This window comes from Saccostrea echinata, unplaced genomic scaffold (assembly GCF_033153115.1).
Source record: "Saccostrea echinata isolate AGI-Se365-2 ecotype Australia unplaced genomic scaffold, CSIRO_AGI_Sech_v1 ptg000014l, whole genome shotgun sequence".
NCBI classification, from domain to species: domain Eukaryota; kingdom Metazoa; phylum Mollusca; class Bivalvia; order Ostreida; family Ostreidae; genus Saccostrea; species Saccostrea echinata.
Window position 1 is genome coordinate 102,523 of NW_026889763.1, and position 21,199 is coordinate 123,721.

Here is a 21,199-nt window from a genome sequence, read left to right on the forward strand (position 1 = left end):
TATTTTTGCAGCATTCTCTTCGATGTTTTTTGCTGTCCATTGGGTTAAGAAACTCTGCCAGTTTTCAGGATATTTTATTCTACATCCCCCTTCAATCTTCCTCAATATTCTGATTTCAAACCACTGTATTTGGGCATTCTTGCAATTGTTTGGGCTTCGTTGTTCTTTGGCTTTACTAAGAAATTTCCCGTCTTGAATTAAGGACTGCATCAAGTTTTTTAAGACCATCTTGCACTTTCTCTCTAAAACTTATAAAAGTCATTAAATACCCCCTCACCCCTGTAAAATGCTTTTATGATACTCTAACATATCCATGATGCTCTTACAGATCCTTTACAATGAAGACAAGATGACTGATTAAACACATTGACTGCTAACCAGAATAAGGAATTACCAGAATTCATCACAAGGCTTCAGCTGTGCAACTCATCCAACAACTGGGGAAATACAGGATAGGCATACATGAAGCATACTCAAGTACAGGCTAGGTTTGTCAGAAGTATTTTCTTTACAGCACGTTACATTTGCACAAAGCATATTCAGTACATCATTGTCAGCATTACTGCTTTCTTAAAATTTTACTTCTACTCTGAAACAAGGAAAGTTTTGCATTATCCCCTCCCCCCCTTTTCTAAATAATTTTTCTTTACCCACTCATTCAAAGATTCTTATTTTATAAAGTAAACAAATTCTCAACTAAAAAAACCAATAACAGTGTAATTAATAAAATGTCAAAGTTGGAAAAGTCAATGTTTAAAATAAAGCAAGAAAATGGTGTAACAAAACCTGCAGGTCCACAAAAAAGTGAAGACACAAGCCTACAGGTTTATGGTGGTTACAAGGGTCTTCAAAGCAGCTATTTCCAAGATACTTGTGCATCATGAAGGCTGTTCTGTTAATAAAAGCCTCTGAAAAATTGGTCACAAAAAACCCCTTCCCCCTCATCACACAATTATTTGAACAATAGCATGCAATAATTATGGTAAAATATAGATCTAACCTATTTAACATCAACATTAGACACATTTAACATCAGCAGGTCAAAATTATATACTTGAAAAGGTAAACAAATGTAAAAAGTATTACTTCCATACTACAGAGTTGAAAAAAAAGAGCAATACTTAAAAAGATTAGTTTTTCATCAACAAACAAGGTAAGCCAAGGGGATATACAGTGCACCTTTTAAAAACTGTGTTAGCACAATTTTAGAGATCTACACAAATAATTTTGAAAGACAAATTTCAGAAAGAAAAATCAAATGAAAGGTTTTTAAAGGATATTACTTCACATAAAACAGGGTTTGGAAAATCAAAGGCATGTTAAGCTTACAAATAGGTCACCATCTTTCCGTTTTCAAGCTGCAATTCTGAGATGCCCAATCCCTCTACATCCAGTGTTTTCTTCTTAATTCCTCAGGTCTGAAAATCTCCAATATTCATGTCTGCCCACCCCCTTAAAATGTACAATTCGATAACCAATAGTCTGTATTGTTTAAAATGGCAATATTTTGAAACTTACTTATTAACCTTGGGATAATTGCCTCTTTAGAAGAAAATGGAAACGGGAAATATCACCTACAGATACTCCCAAAGGTCACCAAAAACACCTTTAACAAACTGCATGATAAAGAAAACATGCACAAAACACAATATGGAAGTATTTAAAGATATAAATTTAAAAAAAAAAAAAAAAAGGTCTTTTGTGCTACATTACTTGTTAAAATTCATTGTAAGCTAGATACAGGGTTGATATTAACAACCATTACCACATCAGGATTTTATTAATCAGCCATCATATCTAATCAAACGTAAGCATTGGCAACATGGTGATTTGTGAGCAGCACCAAAAAATCTGCAACAATTACACATTACTTATATCCTCCCCCCAACACATTTCAAAACCAATGTAAACTTCAACTATTCAAAGGTTTAAAAATCTTAAATAGTATTTACAATAGCTAAGAAATTTGCTTTCAATAGATCATTCTTCTAATAAAGTAAGATAATAATTATCAAAATGCACAACAAAAAACACTTAGCTAACTAATGCTGCAGGAATTCATAAAACATCTCTTACAAAATTTTTTTGGCATTTTGCTCCTAAAGCACTGAAAGGGTCCTCACTTCATTCGACTTCAAGCCTGTATCTTTTCAATCTGCAAGCAACTTTGTTAGTTCTCCCTTTCCCAAACTTAAATTTCTTTACAACTTTTTATTTTCAGCATTACTTAATGAATCCATTAATTTGAATTACAACTCTACCAGGTGTAAGGCATTTTCCATTAGTACATTACAAAATAGTTCATACTGAAAGATTTCTTCAAAATCAATACCAATTCTTGGAATTTTGCTTCTCTGTATTCCAGATGATAGGGTCCACAATTTTTTTTCCTTTTCTGTCAAACCTTATATCACTCTACCTGCAAATAACTGATTAGTGCTCCCTATCCCCTAACCTCAAACTTTTTTTTTTTTTTTACAATTTTTAACGATTCTAATTTCATTTTTTTTTTATTTTATGATTCTTATTTCATCATCTATTTTCTTCAAAAATCAAAAAGGAAAAAAAAAAATCATTCTTACATGAGGAGATCTCAATACTTCCTCCGCCAACTGTGTATGTATTGCATTGTCAGATTCAAAGCTGTTAAACTCGTATGTGATCTCTTAGGTCTTATCCTGCGCACTTACAAATAACACAAATCCATTTTTCTCCATAAGGACATCAACAACTGTTCTCAACCTAATTTTCCTGAAATTAACATTTTTATCCCCACCCCCCTCTGCATACTCATTTCACATTTAATTATTGTATGTTGTTCTTAACGATCATCAAGGTACAATATCGAAATTGATGGAAGATACTGTATCTAAATCATTCTTACATTGCAAATTATCAGTATCTGAGGTCACATCAATACAGAAACTGGTGGTGAACTGCTAAGGGTGCGGTAAAATTCTATCAACTCAAATCCTTCAACAGCAAGGAGTTATGGATATTGGTTCTGAAACTAGAATGTCCCCTTCCCCCCTCTCAAAAAGAATCAGGTTTCTTCATTTTACAACATAGATAAAACTTACAGAATATTTTCCCTTGTAGTATTTCCCATCTGCTTCGGTAAGCCATACATTCACATTTCATGCTCATTCACTCTGTGCACAATGCAGTCTGTTCTGAACAGGAATTTTACTAAAGGACTATCTGGAATAAAACAGAACTATTGGCAATTCCCTCCCCCCTCCATTTTTTAAAAATGTATGCTCACCATTGGTTTCAAAGGGCACTACTGTGAACACTTCATAGAACTTGTCCATCAGATAACCATCCACCTCCTTTTCACCATCCCAAACCATTATAATGCAACATGACAATATTTTCACAGAAGGAGAGCCGAAAATTGATCTGGTATACAAATTCCCCCCTCCATAAAATTAAGAAAACTAACACATTTTTCTTTGACCAAGTGAATTTCTTACACTTTTATTTGATCATTTTTAACCCAAATGGAATAATTAAACAGAAAAATTTAATTATTCTTGCAAGGAGTTCTTGCTACTTGCACATGGCATATCGATGACTATGCACTATCATACATTACTAAGCCAGATTCAAAGCTGCCAGACTTCTTCTCGTACCCAAGTTTTCACTCAAGTTGGGGTCACTTTTTGGAAAGGGTCAAATCATTTATTCAGCGCATTTGAAACGACTCCATTTCCAACTGCCTGGACATCAGCAACTGAACATGGACTTGATTTAAAGGTTCTGAAATTAACATTTATATCCCCACCTCCACTACATACACAATTCATATATGCTATTCTTTTCAGATTTATCAAGGTACTATATTTAACGAATGAGATACATATTAAGTTATGAATATTAAATATTTAAAGCTCACGTCAACGATACTGAAACTTGTTGAAAACTGCTAGGTTCTCGTCAATTGGATCAAATCGCATCCTTCGACACCACCGAGCTTGGGAAATTGGAAAACAGTTAGGTTCTGAAACTGGGATTGATGCCAACCCCCTTCCAAGGACATTTATATTTCTCTACTTTACAAAAAATCTTCTACTGAACATTTCCCTTTTTAGTGTTCCCAACTGCTTCAAAAGGTCATATGCATTTCTCACAGTGCAGATGGTTTCATCCATTCACAGATACTTTAGGTAATGGATCTTTTAGGACGATCTGGAAAAAGACAAGAGTATTGGCAATTCCCCCCCCCTTTTCAACTCGGAAAATCCCATGCTTACCATTGGTTTCCTATGAAATATATTTACGTTTCCAAATGAATCTGTTCAATGGACCAACACTTTGTTCTATGGTCCCAACAGCCCTTTTAACATGGAAGTTTTTCAAGCAAGGAGCTGAAAGTGGATCTTTATTATTATCAAAATCCCCTAACCCCCCTATAGTAAACCTCATTTTATCTTGCAACCAGTTACTTCATATCAATGTTTTATTACCATTATATAATTAATTCAACAAAATAACTTAAGTACTATAAATGAGCATAGAAAAATTTGATTGTTCTTGAGAGATTTTAATACTTGCATCGGCAATCTTGTCTTACATTTTGCAGTTAAGATTCTCAGACGGTTTGACTTGTTCATTATACATAGGGTTTACATACAAGGCTTTCTGCAGAGGGTCAGATCTTGTGTCCTCTACGTTTGAAATGACTCCATCTTCCACTGTTAGGGCAATAACTTGACCTAAACTCCTGTAATTTACATCCCCACCCCCTTGGCATATATATACTTCACATTAAACTTACCAAGGTACAGTATTAACTTGATTAAAAATACAACTTTAATTTCACAATTACATGTTGAAGCTTACATATCCATATAGGTTGAAAAATACCATTTTAAAAAATTAAATTTCTCGATTATAGGATAGAGCTTACATATTTATACTGGAATAGATTGGAAACCTCTTGGTTTTTCCATCGATTCAAATTGCATCCTTCGATACATTTGCGAATGGGACATTGGAAGAATAGGTTCTGAAATGAGAATTAATGTCTATCCCCCTCCAAACAGATCCCTTTTTATAATGCAACTTACACAGCATTCCCTTTGCAATGTTTCCATCTGCATCAATAGATCGCATTTCTTACCCACTTTCTGTTAAGGCAATTTACAACTTGTAATTACAATAAACTGGTTCTTGCAGACCTTTCCTGGAAGAGTAAACAGTACTTTCAGAATATAATCCCTCCCCCCATTTCTTCAAAGTTCATGCTTTGCTTACCAACATCTAGTCAACCTTTCTATTCTCAATTTCCATCATTAAACACTTGATCGTTTCTATCAATGAGCTGAAAAGATGATCTAGAAAAAAAAATCATATTTCCCCCCTCCCAACCATCACACAATTCAGGCTAAGAAATAAATGCAGAACAAATCAAAATTCTTACAAAATCTTATTACTTGAATGGTTATTGTGCATCCTTTTTACTGCGGTCAATTTTGAAGCTTCCACACTTTGTTACAATACCCGGCATTTAGTTGTTATGTGGGCTTTTTTTACTGCATGGACATCTAGGACCCTTGACGCAAGTTCCTGCAAATAACATAACCCTACCCCCCCCCCCCCCTTCATGCATATCACAAACAGGAATTCAACAAGGGATTATTCTCAAGTTTCATTACAGTACAATATCTAACTAATGCACAAAACGAGTTAACACTTTTAATGTAAACTTCATCCCAATTTTATAACAATACTTCTACTCACAATGTTCAGGAACATCTTTCTCACGTTTTTCTTTCTCTGAATTTTCTTATCCAACTTTCAATTTTTTGGGCCCACGGCTAATTCATACTTTGTACCCTTCTTATTCTTGCTCCTTCATCAAGATACTATTCTCACTTTTTATATTCTTCCATCAAACGTTACATTACAGTACTACCCCGCTTTACACACACCTTTCACATTTTAAGATCCGCTTAAGGTTTCGGTATTGCTTATTCACGAACCTCGTTAGCAACTTACATATTTGGGCTTGCTTGCATCATGGCTACTTGAATCACCATGTCCTTATCCAGACCTTATTTATTGTTATTATGTACAGTTTTACTACCTTTCAACAGTTTATTCCCATCTCTTCAAATTATTTTCTTCTAACTTACTATTTTCTACCACTTATTGCATGAGGTACTTTTTCTTTTCTTCTGCCTACCTAAAATGCTTTGAAGGTATCTTCTGTTTGCAACAATTAACATATTAAAGAGGAATTTTTATAAGAACTTAACCAAAAAATCATTCCATTTACATTTAAATTGTAATTGGGCTTACTTGTGGGATCATCCAACTGTGGAACTTCTAATATGTAAACCTGAAAATGGCTGATTAGGAAATGCATGGCAAACATTTCAATAAAAAAAAAATTCAATTTTCCCAATATTATTTTGAAATGAATCATCTTTTTCAATTTTAAAAGGAAATGTCCTGCTAATAATTAAGGTTTTCAGTTAACACAAGATTTTTGCCCTATCTTTAAAATTAAATACTGTAATGGAATAATTGTACATAAAAATTTAAATGCCATCATACTCAGGTGCTTGCACAGAACACTAACAGACTTGCTTCCATCTTCATCAAAACATTCGAGAAGGAAATTGAAAAATATGTCGTGTATGGTCCCTCTGATGCTTGTAATATAACTTTTAGGACACACAACTCTATCAAACTTTCTTACTGTTTGCTTCCATTTCTTGACATTCACTGGAAAAATCAGTATGTTATATAAAGGCATGTGCCCTATAGGGCAATATAAACATATTGGGACACTTGATCTTGCTTGCATTATATCAATTTTTCAATGTTGTTACTTTTTAATATTTTCTCTTTCTCATGTTCTATTTTAATTTTATGGAATTTTACACCTACTTTACTTTGCTTGTGCATACCAAGTCTTTTTCAATGTTTACGAAATTTTCACCGTTCAACCTCAATTCCTTCTTTTCATATCCAAGTTCTTGTCAACTTTTTCTTTAAATCTGTCTTGCTCTCTTCCTCCTAAAAATGCCTTGCTAGCATTCCATATCACAACTAAGGTCATTCTTAAATTGTGCTTCGATATTCTTAAAATGAAATTAATAACAAGCTTTTGCTTACTATCATGCTTACAGAGGGTAGTCAGGGTACCTCCAACTTTAAGTCTTCTCATTTACCAGGCTTTTAATCTGAAAGTTGCTTATAAGAAGATGCATGGACATAATTGTGCGATTACATTACTGTTTTCTGACACTTGAAGCCAGATGGTCTACAATTACATGCCATTGAGCACTTACATCATGATTTTAAAAACACATAACTGGCTCAAGATTGCTTACTTATCATGATAATTTCTCTTCGCTTTGTTTTCTTGGGTCTCTCTGGTCTTATTTACTTGGTTCACTGAAAAAGTCAGCAAGGTAATAAGACGAAATGTGCCCAAACGGGCAATAATATTTGGGTCACCTACCCCATCATCAATACACCACAAAACCTATTTACAATATCCAGTTATTTATTAAATCATTAACAAGTTTAAAACAAAGCAAATTCATCTTCCTTAAATCAAAAATATCCATGTCAGCCATATTTACGTCACTTGAAATGAAGCCCGCCATCTTGAAAACTCAACTCAGTCAATAATTTCCCAAGCAGCGATATCAGGGTGAATAAAAATATTAAATACAAACTGAATAAAGCATCACGACACTTTTTAAGACGAGTTACTTATCTGAAGAAGCCCAAGAAGCCCTTCAAGACAACAAAACATGCTTGCCAAACTGACGCAGCCTTCCATGCACCCGCTACAGCCTTCTGCGTGCTGACCTCCTCGTCTGAAACCTTTATATAGGAATGCATTGTATATCAATACGCTAGTATGATGAAATATAGTTCCCAGTTGTTTCGTCCACGATTTCAAAATTTTCTGGTCCCATTAAGTAAAATTTCATCTTTTTTCGTTCTATTTTTGTACAATCAATTGAAATGGCTTAAAATTAAAAAAGAAATTCGCGAATTGATTACATTCAAATATAAACCTATGACGTAAGGCGATTGAATTCCTATGTGCTTCGGCACATTGTTTACTGCTGACGATCGTCCAACGTTTAGGCCCAAAACTGGTTTTAACCGGTTTGAACTGTCAACAGGCGGATCTAAATATCATGCACAGATGTGTCGGAAAAGGGTGAAGGGGGTAACTTTTTGCATTGTAACTAAGACATGCGTTCATTGTTTTATTTAAACAATTATTGACTAAATAATTTCTTTTTTCTAAAAAATATTTTGGAACGCAATTTTTACTTAGAACTATTTAAAGAATAAGGGGGGGGGGGGGGGTCATGACTATACAGCACGCCTGGCTACGTTCTGTTCTGTTCTATAACTCTATTCAAAGCATTTATTTACTGTATGGTGTAAGTATATCTGCTAACAATGAAAAAGAGAACAGGGGATTTAATAAATTAATTATATTTATATGAGGTAGTATATTCCCTTTCGAGCAATGCTTGATCTGTACTACAGTATTCATTTTTATGCTATAAGGCTCAGTGGAACCTTGTTCAATCCTTAACTCGGCCGACCGGTACTGGCTTAATTATCTCATTCTTGTTCAATTTTATGAAATTAAGAACCCTGTCTATATATAAATACATATAATAAACAATAATTTACTCAGAATGACTTTTTAAAAATATACAGAATGTATACAGATGGTTTTGACTGTGCCTCGGAGATTTAAAAAAAAAATAAATTGTTTAATCACCAGAGAGAGAGAGAGAGAGAAAGGGGGGCTCATCATATTTAAAATAATCATTACAGGACTTAAACATGGAAAGCATATAGAATATATTTGCAACAAAAAAAAATTACAAAAACAAACAAACAAAAACAAAAGAAGGAGGTGTAAAATTTAACGTTATCATGATTGGCCATGTAAAATGATTTTTTTTTTTGAAATGCAAGTACTGTGTTATGACAGTAAATATTTGTAGTTTTTTAACAATACTAAGATTCATGACTAAAAAAACTTTTCTGATATATAAAAGATATTCCTTTACTTATATATCTAATTATGTAAGTCTTTAGAAAATTTAGAAAATTGTGTAAGTCTCTAGAAAAGCATGATTGAAATATTTAAGACTGTGATGATTTAAAAAAAAAAAAAAAAAAAAAAAAAAAAAGAAACTCAATTGTAAGGGCTTTACAGCTGCGGTGTCAATAATTTTTATTGTTGTTATTTTTTGATTTAATTTATTTATTTATTTTCATTATTTTTACAGTAACCTCTTTTAGACCATGCAAGAGTCCAGTCTCCAACGACAGTTCCATTAATCAACATGAATTTTTCGCTCATCGATTTCTTAATTGCCATAAAAAGGTAAAAAAAAAAAAAATGTTGGTTTATACCTAGTGCACTTCAATTCTTTATAAACTTTGAGTTTTGCAATTCATCAATACTTAGCACAAATACCTTCAACACTTTTTCAGCATTTTTATGCCCATAAACATAATTTTCTATTCAAGTGGCATGAAATTTTGTATTTTTTATCAATCGGTTATACATCAGGTAGTTGAACAAAGAAACTTTTTAAATAATAGAAGTATTGTTTTCCACAATGCTTTATAAAACAAATTTAGGAATTTGTTGATTTAATCCATCGTATGAGTTTAGACATGCGCGCCTCTATAAGTTTTATTAAAACAATTATATAATTATTTTCAAGTGACTCTTTTAAACAATGATATGCAAACTGTAATTTAATTATAATGACTGTTGTCCAGGGTGTGAAATACCTTCAAGCTCTATACGTATCTTTAAACAATTATATTTCTGTTTGAATTGCATTTAATGAGAGCTTTGTTTGGATTTCAACATTTACTCAAATTTTACTTTAATTAATGTCACTAATATTGACAAAAAAGGCCTCAGATCAATAAGTAAACCCTGCATGTCATCTACAGAATAAATGGAAAATTAACCTAATTTTTGCAATCCATCCAACTCATTATATAATTCTAGAAAATAATCACGTCATTGTCATACATACTGGCACGTGTTTTATAAACATTCTGATAACTTCTTAATTGTTTGACATGCAAGTCTCTTTTGCAATTTTGCATTACCAAAAATATTTCCTATCATGCAATTGACACGTTGTAAATTTTGAATTTACCGGATAGCATGCAGAAAATATAAATTTACAACATGACACAATACAGAAAATTTCCGTTCATCTCTAAATCAATGTATTATATTTCCAAAAAATTAACTTCAAAAATGTTCGGACTGACTTTACACCTTCTCACCAATAGTATAGAGGACCTAGCTAATTGAGAATTAAAATTAATTTTATAAACAACACTATTAAAAAAATGAAATAAACAATTGGAAAAAAAAAAGTGTTATAACAACGCTAATTATAACCTTCAACTTTCATTCATTATAGTTATTTCTTTCTGAAAATATGAGAGCCCTCTTTTGTCGTTAAACTAGTGCCCTACTATACAGTCGGAAAACATTAATGTATTATATATCCCAGATATCTTCTAAGTTAAGTCACAGGGGGAAGGGGGTGCCCCTCTCTCCCACTTTTTGATGTGTGTGTGTGTGTGTTTGAATATTTTCACGATCTAATATTTTTACTGTTTGAAGAGATTTATTTTCAAGTTCCTAGAATTAAGTTAAATGCTTCTTAAACAATTCCTTCTATATTTTTGAGCTTTTCAAATTATTTTCTTTATTGAATTTACGTCTCCTAATCTTTATTCAATTAAAACATCGGCGATTTAAGATTTAAGGTAATCCAAGATAATTGGGTTTAACACAGCATCGTTTGATATTGCTTATTATATAATTATTATCTTCAGGCAAAATAACATCAAAAGGGACGATTATCTGATTCTCAATTATTTCAAGAGTTTAGTGTCAAAACTTTTTATCTGTTCATCTCCAAATGTCAATTTTACATATGTCACACCATTATTGTCATACCAAGTATGACTGTTGACTTTGTTTTGGATGATCAGTCAGAATCGGACAGCCATCCTGAGCACACTGACCTGTGTCTAAACTTGTCAGTTTCAATTTAAAAAGTTAAAACGCTGGTCTGAGTTTGTCTCAAATCTGTTTTTTATAAATCGATATCTAGATAGAAACGCAAATCGTGACTGACAGAATCCATGAGCGGTCAGAAAAACTTAAATTCAAGAGAAGTTCTTCAAGCAAGCAAAAAGATAATTTTACAAATTTAAATTGAAAAGTTCAAAATTTTAACAGAGGACGATATGTTGGGGTCCCTCCCCAATAATTTGGTGGTGGTTGACAATAATTTGGTCGGAATAACGAATACCGAAAATATAACTAAAGATGTTCATATGAAATGACCCCCTTTTTTTGCATGTCAAAAGTCACTTAGCTGTAGATCTGTAACTTACTGGTCTGATTAAAAAAATAAATTGGGACTGACAACGAGAGAGCTACAGTGTTACCATCTGCATGAAAAAAAATACAATGTATATACAAGTATTGCGCACAAAAAGTGCACTGTTTCTCGATTTATTTCCCCATATGTTTAAACAGCCATCTCAAAATATTCATAACCGCGTGTAAATTCCGGTAAACGATGAAGATTACGAACAGTGATCGATCTCAGAAAATCTACAAGCAATACAAATCTGTTAATAGAAACCCCCCCCCCCCCCCCGAAATTTCAGAGGTGGGATCAGGTGGTTAGGCGGAGTAAGCATAACATCCGTTATGTATAAGGGAGACGGTACATAACGTTGTCAAGTTCTGTATATAAACAAAGGCCTACCAACAGGTATGAAACACGTGCAGCCAAAATACGACCCGATGACAGGTTCCACTTGTTAACAAGGTCACTGTATACTAACAGTAGAATTTACGAAATGCTGACTTTTAACGAGGTTGTTGAAATCCCTATAACATCAACTTATCTGTCAGTGGCTTGCCTCGGTTTAAAAATAGATCATACTCAGAGCATGTTCTTGAGTATCGAATAAGCTGGGAGACATAAACGCCACATGCAGGTGATAGCGAAATATTAGTACATAACCAAATAATGGAAGCTGACGATGGATATTAAAGCTGAAGTCATCTCGTCTGTCATACTTGATTCTTGTCGTCTATAGTCATAAAACATCTAAATATAAAACAAATGTGGCAGACTCTGATATGTGTCTTTTATTTCAAGTTCACTGGGATATATCAAGTCGACATATGAATGGAAGTAACTATTGTTAATTGATAAAACGTAGTCGATATATCTGAAGGTCGAATTGAAGGTCACAGCAAGTGTTTTCTTCTTCTCATATAGATTTTCTCAAAAATGAATTCTGCTCCATGGGAATACAAAAACAGGTCTGTTAAAACAGGAGCACTAATAGTGCCCAAAGAAATTCCAATAATTTGTTGGAAGATCTGTTGACCTTTTAACAAAATATCTTAAATACTACTTAGACAAAAAAATTTCAATTCTACATAAAGTGACTCAGTTAAAGTAAGTGGTAAAAAATCTAAAAGTCTTATAACATTGGAATGTATCATAAATAATCATTTATAAAAATTCAATATATTTATTAAACAAGGAAATAATACAGGTGTCAAATTTTAATCTTGGTCGTAAGATTTTTTGAGAAAAGGATTGCTGATCTCCGAATACTCTATAAATGTTGTCAGTGAGGAACTCCAGCATCCTTTTACAGAAGATACAATTGTCTTTTTTTCAAAGAAATAATCATCGGCAAAATAAGGTTGCACCTCCAGTATTAAACAACTGAAATAGATTTAAAAAAAAAAAAAAACCAATGCAAAAAATTAACAATTTAAAATTCATAAACTTTATGAAAATTTGGCATTTCAAGTGCTATATCAATTCCTGACTCATTTCGAGATCAGTACCTGAATTGCAATATATTGCATCGAAGTCAATGTTATCAAGGGGGGGGGGGGGGGGGGGATGAGAGGTCGATGCTATGGCGTAATTTATGTAGGAGGATTGTCAAAAAAAAAGTTAACATATTTTGAAATGGATTTTTGTTTATAAACAATTTAAGTACCAGAGAGGGTATTTATAGGCATTATGCCTGTTGCCCAATCTATTCAGTATTCTGAATATTGTTTAAACCAGACCAGTAACTCATTCTTATGATTTTAATGTAAACCTGGACTAAATCGTGCTTAAGAGACTTTCTTCAAAAATATCTTGGAACTTATTTCTTTATTGATGTAACGTATTTTAAAACATTTTCAAAAATATCTAAAATATCTCAAGACATAAGGCTTCCGAAAAAGATGTGCTTTCATTTAACTTCGAGAAAAACGTAATAAAAGATACTATATAATTAATTAACTTAATTTGAATAAATAGTACAGTTAATTTAATAGCATTCTCTCTTTTCCGATACGTTTTCACTCTCTTATCCAGTTCTTAATGCAGAATTACAACAGACCATTGATTTTGTTAGTTTCTCTTTTTCATTGTTACTAATTATGAGGTCTGGGTGTATTTTTGTGTCTGTCAAATTAATTTTGAGATCTGTCCCTCTTTTTTCCATGTCCGTTGTTGATAAAATTGATCTTTCTATCGTTTGCGTTTCCGGTGTTGTAAAGATTTTATTTACACCAACAGTAAAATTTGATGTCTCATTCAGAGTAAATGTGTCCACGGAAGAATGAAGAGAACTTGCGGTTGTTTCAAAACTGTTTTCCGTAAGGTCCGCGTTGAATGTAGAGACTTGATGGTTTTCTTTGGCGTCAGCGCTGCTAATTGTTGAAGTAAACATGAATATAGCATCAGTTTTTATAGTGGTTGGCGATGGTGTATTATTGATTTCATCTGAAAAAAAGACACAAATAATTGTTAAAAATATAAAATGTTATTACCTCCTCCTTCTCTCAAACTCTCAAAAGTCAGTCACAAAAATGCCATCAGTAAAATACAAGTAAAATATAATTACTTATACACTAATAAGGGGAATTCCGAAAAGAAAAACAATTTTTCGAAACATGTACATATGTTATTTTTATCAGGGAAGAAGGAAAGATTTTTTTCTACCAATATAATTTCAAAGATACATGAAAATATATGGAGCTGATCTAAATACAGATCTATGCAACAGCATGTATTTAAGTAAGAAAAGTATTTAAACATAAGAGTATGTTTGAACTTAATTTAATCACAAAGCCAATCACTAAAACCTTGCTGAGGGCATATGTATGTACATATACTTAATCTGAAATAATAATGACTCACACAATGCAACTTTGTTTAGAAGTGAGTTGAAGATTGCAACAATTCAGACATAAAAAAAAGTTACCTTTAATACAGACAAGCTCTGTCTTTCTGTCCCTCACTGAGATAAGCGCTAGATGATGCCCTCTTAGGAGACATTTTCTGGCACTGAAAAAGCCTGTCGTTGATCGAACACAACCATAACCCCCTGTCACCAAGGGCTGAAATGTCCACTTGCTGCTACAAACTCTTCCTAGAGAAACGATGTTCTTAGTCACTAAATGAGTATACCGATGCGAAAGAAAGGAGGAGGTACGGTTTCAATACAAATTTGGCCTTATTTGATTTTTTTTTTTTCAAAATGGGAAATTGTAGTGAGAAATCGAACATCAAGCTTTCTAAATTGTTCAAAGTCCATTCAGCAAGATCATACAAATCGTTTTTCGTATATGACCTTAATTCTAAATGCCAACTGAGACGTCATGAACTTGTGCATTTTCTCGCATATTCTTAGAAGGTTGTAGGACATCAATTTTAAATGGAATTTTCTTTCAGACAGTAAAATCTATATGCATCGCCTAGAAAGATTTTCAGATATGTGATTTAAATAAGTCATTTTAAGACTTGTTCTGTTTAAAACTTAGAAATTATCAATTTCACGATGTCGTATTGTATCGCGATTTCCAGTACGATTCTCCTTAGTCCGAAATATAAGTTTTACATGATTTTGATATTTGATGTTCCAGGATTTCCAGGCAAGTCAAATATCAAAATCATGAAAAACTTCAGATATTTCGGACTAGGTCCTCCCTTATGCTCTATTTTTTTTTCCTGAATTACCACATTTACATACTCAACTTATAATTAAACCAATTTCAAACTTTTTTAAAAACGTCACATATTAAGGGCATATTAAAGCCAAAAACGTACCTTTTCCTTTTTATCCATACACACTGGAGTTTTTAAAGAGAGACAAAGTCTTTTTTATCTTTATAAGAGTAGACATCTCCACCAGAAAAATGGTGTACTTTAAACAAACAAGAGGCCCATGGGTCACAACGCTCACCTGAGTAACTTTGGCCTTGCTGCTTTTCACCTGATTTCCCCCTTTGAAATACCTATTGGTATGCTTCCACTTAAGTTTCAGCTTTTCTGGCCCAGTGGTTCTTGAGAAGAAGATTATTAAAGATTTTTTCTACATATTTTAATGTAAAACTTGGATTCCCTATTGTGGCCCCGCCCTACCCCCAGGGGTCATGATTTGAACAACATAGAATCTACACTACCCCAGGATGCTTCCACATAAGTTTAAGTTTTTATGGCCCAGTGGTTCTTGAGAGAAAAAAAATTAAATGACCCCATTCTTTTTTGTCTTTTCTTGTTTATCTCCCCTTGGAAGGGAGCTTGGCCCTTCATTTAATAATTTACCCCCCCCCCTTTATTCAAGGATGCTTTGTACCAATTTTGCTTAAAATTGGCCCAGTGGTTCTTTAGAAGACGTTGAAAATGTGAAAAGTTTACAGACGGACGACGGACAACGGGTGATTAGAAAGGCTCACTTGAGCTTTCAGCTCAGGTGAGATAAAAAACGAATGCCCCTCCATGTCCAATCCATGACGGAACATATTTGACATTGAACTTATCCAAATGACCTTGGTTCTGGGTCTTGATTAATCCTTTGATTATACCAAACTTGGACTTTTGATTAATGTTTTATATAACACGATCATAAAACAGTTGTAAAACAAGAATTTGACTTTTCCATTCCACTGACCTTGACCTGTCCAAAGACCTTGAACACTGTGTTGAGGAATTCTGAAAGCTTAAAATAATTTTTTGAAAGCCATGTTTATTTCCAACAAAGTTATGGAACTAAAAATTTCCATTTTTCTCGTGTCCCTGACATAGTCGAAATAACCTGATGATGACAACCAAGCGATCATAAGCTACTTTCGTTCCACGTATCCTGCTATGTTAAGGTAAGGTCAAAAATTGTTGACAAAAAAACGAAGAGACACACAAACAATAAGCCCCAACCTATCCCCTCAATCTTTGAATTCACTGGCGGATTTAGATGGGGGCCCAGATCCCCCCTTTTGTTTCAAAAAATATACATAAGATTTAATAAATCATTTTTTATTTTGGTGTGGCCCCTGGGCCCCCACTCCGACCCGCAACTGGTCGCCCCCACCCTCCCCTTTTCAAGAATCATGGATCCGCAACTGGAATCAAAAGAAGAAATTATTATAATAAAGAAGTTACCTGAAGCTGACACCGGTAGTAGAAAAATAAGGAAGCAATATCCAAAGTGCATAAAAGAGTATTGATGTATAGCCATTGCAGAGAAAATTCAAAATAGAAAATTTGCAAAACCCTTCTTTTAAATACTAGCGATTTTATTGCGTCATAGGCACATCGAGTTCGAGAGTTGAAGTGGCAAGGTCAAACAGTGTCACGTGACACAGGAAAGCGGATTCTTTTAACAATAATCTGACGTTTAGCCTTTTTGACACGGATCACAGAACCCATTTAGATCTCAAGAAGTTAAGAATTATACAGGAAAACGGCTTAATGTTGACAAAAAGAGTTTATTTTTAGCCAAATGATCAAAATCAAATCTTCGATTTCTTCATGTTTCAGCGGTTAACCAGCCTACAATCTATAGGTTAATGAGTGCTGTTTGATGCTCAAGAGATTGGATATTTGGTCTGAACAAAAATCTTTCTCTTTATTGATTAAATAAAAATTGCTAAGGGTAGATAGAGGTAGAGAAATAATTTCATTTAAAGGACAAAAATTATTGAGAAACGATATGAAAATAAGAGATAAACTGAAAATTATAAGGGAAATTATTTTCTTCCTTATACTAGAAAACTCAGTAAATTAATAGGAGTAAAATCTGTTGTGTCGGCCAGGTCATTCGTCACACCTCTCGAAAATTGGGGAAAACAACATCATTATCGGTTCAGTTGTGTTTATTTCTTGTTATTTATTCATGGGTAATATTGAAACATTTATTTCTCTTTATTAAACAAACAAAATATAAGCAAACTTCAACTAATGGAATTATGATGTCTGTCTGTCTGTTCAGATATTAGTTCTGCGGATGATTGATTTACTCCTTTAACTAGAGGTACTGTGAGCGAGTTAAAAAAATTATAAATAATTTATTATATAATTATAATATAATTATTTATATATATAAAATACATGTATATATATTTTAGAATTACTCATAAATAATCTTTGAACTTGGTTAAAAAAATTACACATACTCCGGTCATAAGTAATCTTTGATTGAACTATGAACATCCAATGTTTCTCAATTAGGATGGATCTGACATGAATTTTACATTTTTTTCAGCCAGTGACCTTAAACTTGCCACAATAACAGCGAGGCAATGTTATGAAATACCCCCTGTTCACGAGTAATCTTTGTTTGAATTATCAAGTTCCTAAACTTATCTATTAGAGAGTTATGAACTTGCAATCTGATAAAAATCAGATCCTCATTTCTTTTCACGGGTATGTTTGTTTGTTTGTATGTTTAACGTCCCTCTCGAGAATTTTTCACTCATATGGAGAGGCCACCACTTGACGGTGGAGAGTTGCAAATTTTGTCCTATACTCGGCACTTACGGCCATTGAGCAGTGAGGGATCTTTTTCGTGCCAGCACCTACTGCGACACGGGACCTCGGTTTACTCCTTACTCCGCGACTCTAGAGCAGACGCTCTAACCACTGCGCCACGCGGGCGACTTCACAGGTATGTGATAAATGACTGACTCAAACAAAGTTTCATGTTATATTTTGAAAAGCTTCGCATTGCAAAACTTTGATCATTTTTACCAACTTTTACTTCATTTTAATACCTAGATTATTAGTTACATAGTTTTGTAGTGACAGGGTACGGGATGATACCTGGTTAGTAAATTTCATACCTGGCGAGGCGAAGCCGAGCCAGGTATGAAATTTACTAACCAGGTATCATCCCGTACCCTGTCACTACAAAACTATGTAACGAATTTACCCCACCGATGAAATGTTTATGGTCTGTGGTTTGTAAAATTGTTTTTCTCCGCTATATGTTTCATCAATCATACAATGCCTATTATGACGCCACGTTGTGTTACGTAATGTTGTTTTGCGAGTGTTTCATAACGTACTGACAGTTTCGAAGACTTTTAGTAAAGTGAGAAAAAGGTTCCATCTCGTTACTTAAGTTGATTAACTTTTTACTTATCAACAGACACCCGCAAACCTCGTGAACTCGAGTTGTTTGAAGTGTTACAAAAGAACGATAACTCCGCATCAACCATGTATTGATTTTCAGGCAACTAGGTATAAGTAATACACCCCCTTCACGTGACAGACTTCAACCAATCGGAAGCAAGGATTTCATCGAAAAATCATCAGAGGTGGGGTAAATTTACATCCACTGAAAATTTTCTCTTTTATTTATCAGTCAGTAAACACCGCTAAACATATCACCTGTGTAGATTTCTTGAGTAGACTGGCTCTGCCATCAATGAAACGTACAGTGATGTAAATATCAATACTACAATATTTAATCTGTTTAATCCTACTTTAGATGATTATTTGTACATATATAAATATAAACAATAAAATGTCTTTTTTTCTTTGTTAGTGTGGGAATTCACTTTGCAACATTAATTCCCATACTAACAACCAAAGAAAGCATTTTATAGTTTAAATAGCGTTCAGCCTCTTTTATAGTGCTTGTGACGTTTTGACTTCCATGAAACCCTTGGGTACATCCTTAAAAATCCTTATAGTTACCTCTTTTTTTTATCTGTCTTTTAGACTTTTACAATGCAGGTTTTGCACTTGTAGCTGGGGTCACTAATAATAAATAGAAAACTCTCAGTTTGTTTGGAGACGAAATCAGGTGATAAATGATGGTGCTATAAACTTTGCAGTTGAAAGTTATATAATGCTAATTATTTAATGTGGAGAAACCTTTGCAACAAGTGGCATTAATATTATTACATTTAAACTTTACAGTGTACAAATAAAGACATTTTTAATGAAGTAGTCAGTAATGTTGACATGAAGACCACTTTAGATAGAATTTTTAAAAAGGTTAGGAAAATACATGTACATATTTATCTTATGGAACAGCACATTTTATCAAGGATATTAACTGCTCTTCGTAATTCTTTAGAAGATAAAGAGCAAGTTTGTCGTTATTGTCACTTCCAATGTCCAGTGAATAAATTATCCCAGAATCGGGTATAAATTTAGAGGACTCCAAGACAGGAAATGACATCATTGATGCTATGTCATGTGACTTATGAAAAACCGTCTGATGTCTTGTTAAAATAATAAACTTTGCTAGTTCTTCATTCTTTTCAGAAAACATCAAATTCTGCAAGATCATTGGCTTTTGGAATTTTGAAAAGATGTTAGACACTTTTACCACAGAATTTCGGAACTGACTATCCGACATGTTTCGATTACATTGAACATCCCAAAAAAGCCCACCATTAAACACTGTAAATAAATGCTCTGCAAGTTCACGATTTGAGAGAAAGAGATCATATGGTAGAAAAAGGCCAGCGTTCGGTTTCTCCTTCTTTTCAATTTCAAATCCTCTCAACATTTTTAATGCATGTAAAGATTTTAGGGATATGTCTCTGACATACAAGAAAAGCGCGAAAATTTCACTGGAATTTGTAGATTTACAATCTTCTTTCATGAAACCTGCCCCCGGCGGAACTTTAAGTGGATTGACATCATTAAAATCACTAAATGATTCATTCTTCTCGTCCCATCCAAAAATCTGAAGCCCATATAATTCGGAAATTTGTTGTAGTTTATGATGCTGTTTCTCAGGAAATGTAGTATAATATTTATCTATCCATTCTACGGCCTCTGTGTGAACGAGTTTAAACATCAGAGCCTCTTCTTCGTCATCAGGGATGTCCATTTTCACAATCACAAAGTCGTCTGGATGCGTATTATTCTGGAGCCAAGCGGCAATATCAACGACAGGAAGTGTAACCATGGTTTCTTTTTCACCAAATGGATGTAAAGTTATTTTCTCTACCGATTCCGTTGTCGCACTTACCCATGCCGGGCTTATCAACGTGTGATTATCAAATACTCGGTAAAATGGTGCAAAAGACACATCGGGTATGAAAGAAACAATCAAAAAGAACTCCGATTCTGGATATGTTTGAAGAAAAATGTCAATACTTTTAGGATAAGTCCCGCCGACGTTTATAAAGTAATTCTTCGGTTGATAGTCTCTAAACTGTATGCTCATGTCTTTTTTGATGCTCAGACCCTCCCGTTCAGATGGAGGGACGTGAAACGAAGAGTACGAATCACTTTGTGATGATCCACGTCGTCTTAAACGTGACCTTGAATCCGACCAAGAGCCAGAAAAACGAAACAACAAGTGACCACAAAGTATTCCAATTGTAAGTGATACGAGGATTATAGGAAGTTTCAAGAAACGCCCTCTACCCGCCATCACAGACAACTGCCTTGAAACAGAAGGTGACCTTTTTAATGGCGGTGCATTATCCATGCCATTCCTTTCAACTATGCAGAATTGTTTATCAGACTTGGCACGACCTCTGTTGACCCCTAAACTTTGACAAGTCGTATTCTGATAGATAGTGGAGAGCTTTTACAAATTTAGGTTAATCAAGGACTTCTTAGATATAGGTTAACCGTAGGAATAATATAAATATAAAAAATATAAGAAAACATAATATTTTATTCTATATACTTATCTAAATACTTGTCACTGACATTCATAAATCTATATATTGACTTATGTACAATGGATTCCAGTGGAAGCAAATACTTGTATACAATGCTTGCTCCTCATGAAATATATATTCAAATGATGTACTCGTATTCAAATATATCACTGGGCAACAACTCACTATAATGTCTACAAT

General features: G+C 33.6%; 1 protein-coding gene across 1 annotated transcript; it reads right to left on the minus strand.

Annotated features, from left to right (window-relative positions):
• Positions 1–19,395: 19,395 nt before the first annotated feature.
• Positions 19,396–20,944, minus strand: LOC133186919 (uncharacterized). The gene has a single exon (XM_061322308.1). It carries the CDS (start codon positions 20,818–20,820, stop codon positions 19,396–19,398), a length of 1,425 nt encoding a protein of 474 aa, XP_061178292.1. The 5' UTR covers positions 20,821–20,944.
• Positions 20,945–21,199: the final 255 nt, after the last annotated feature.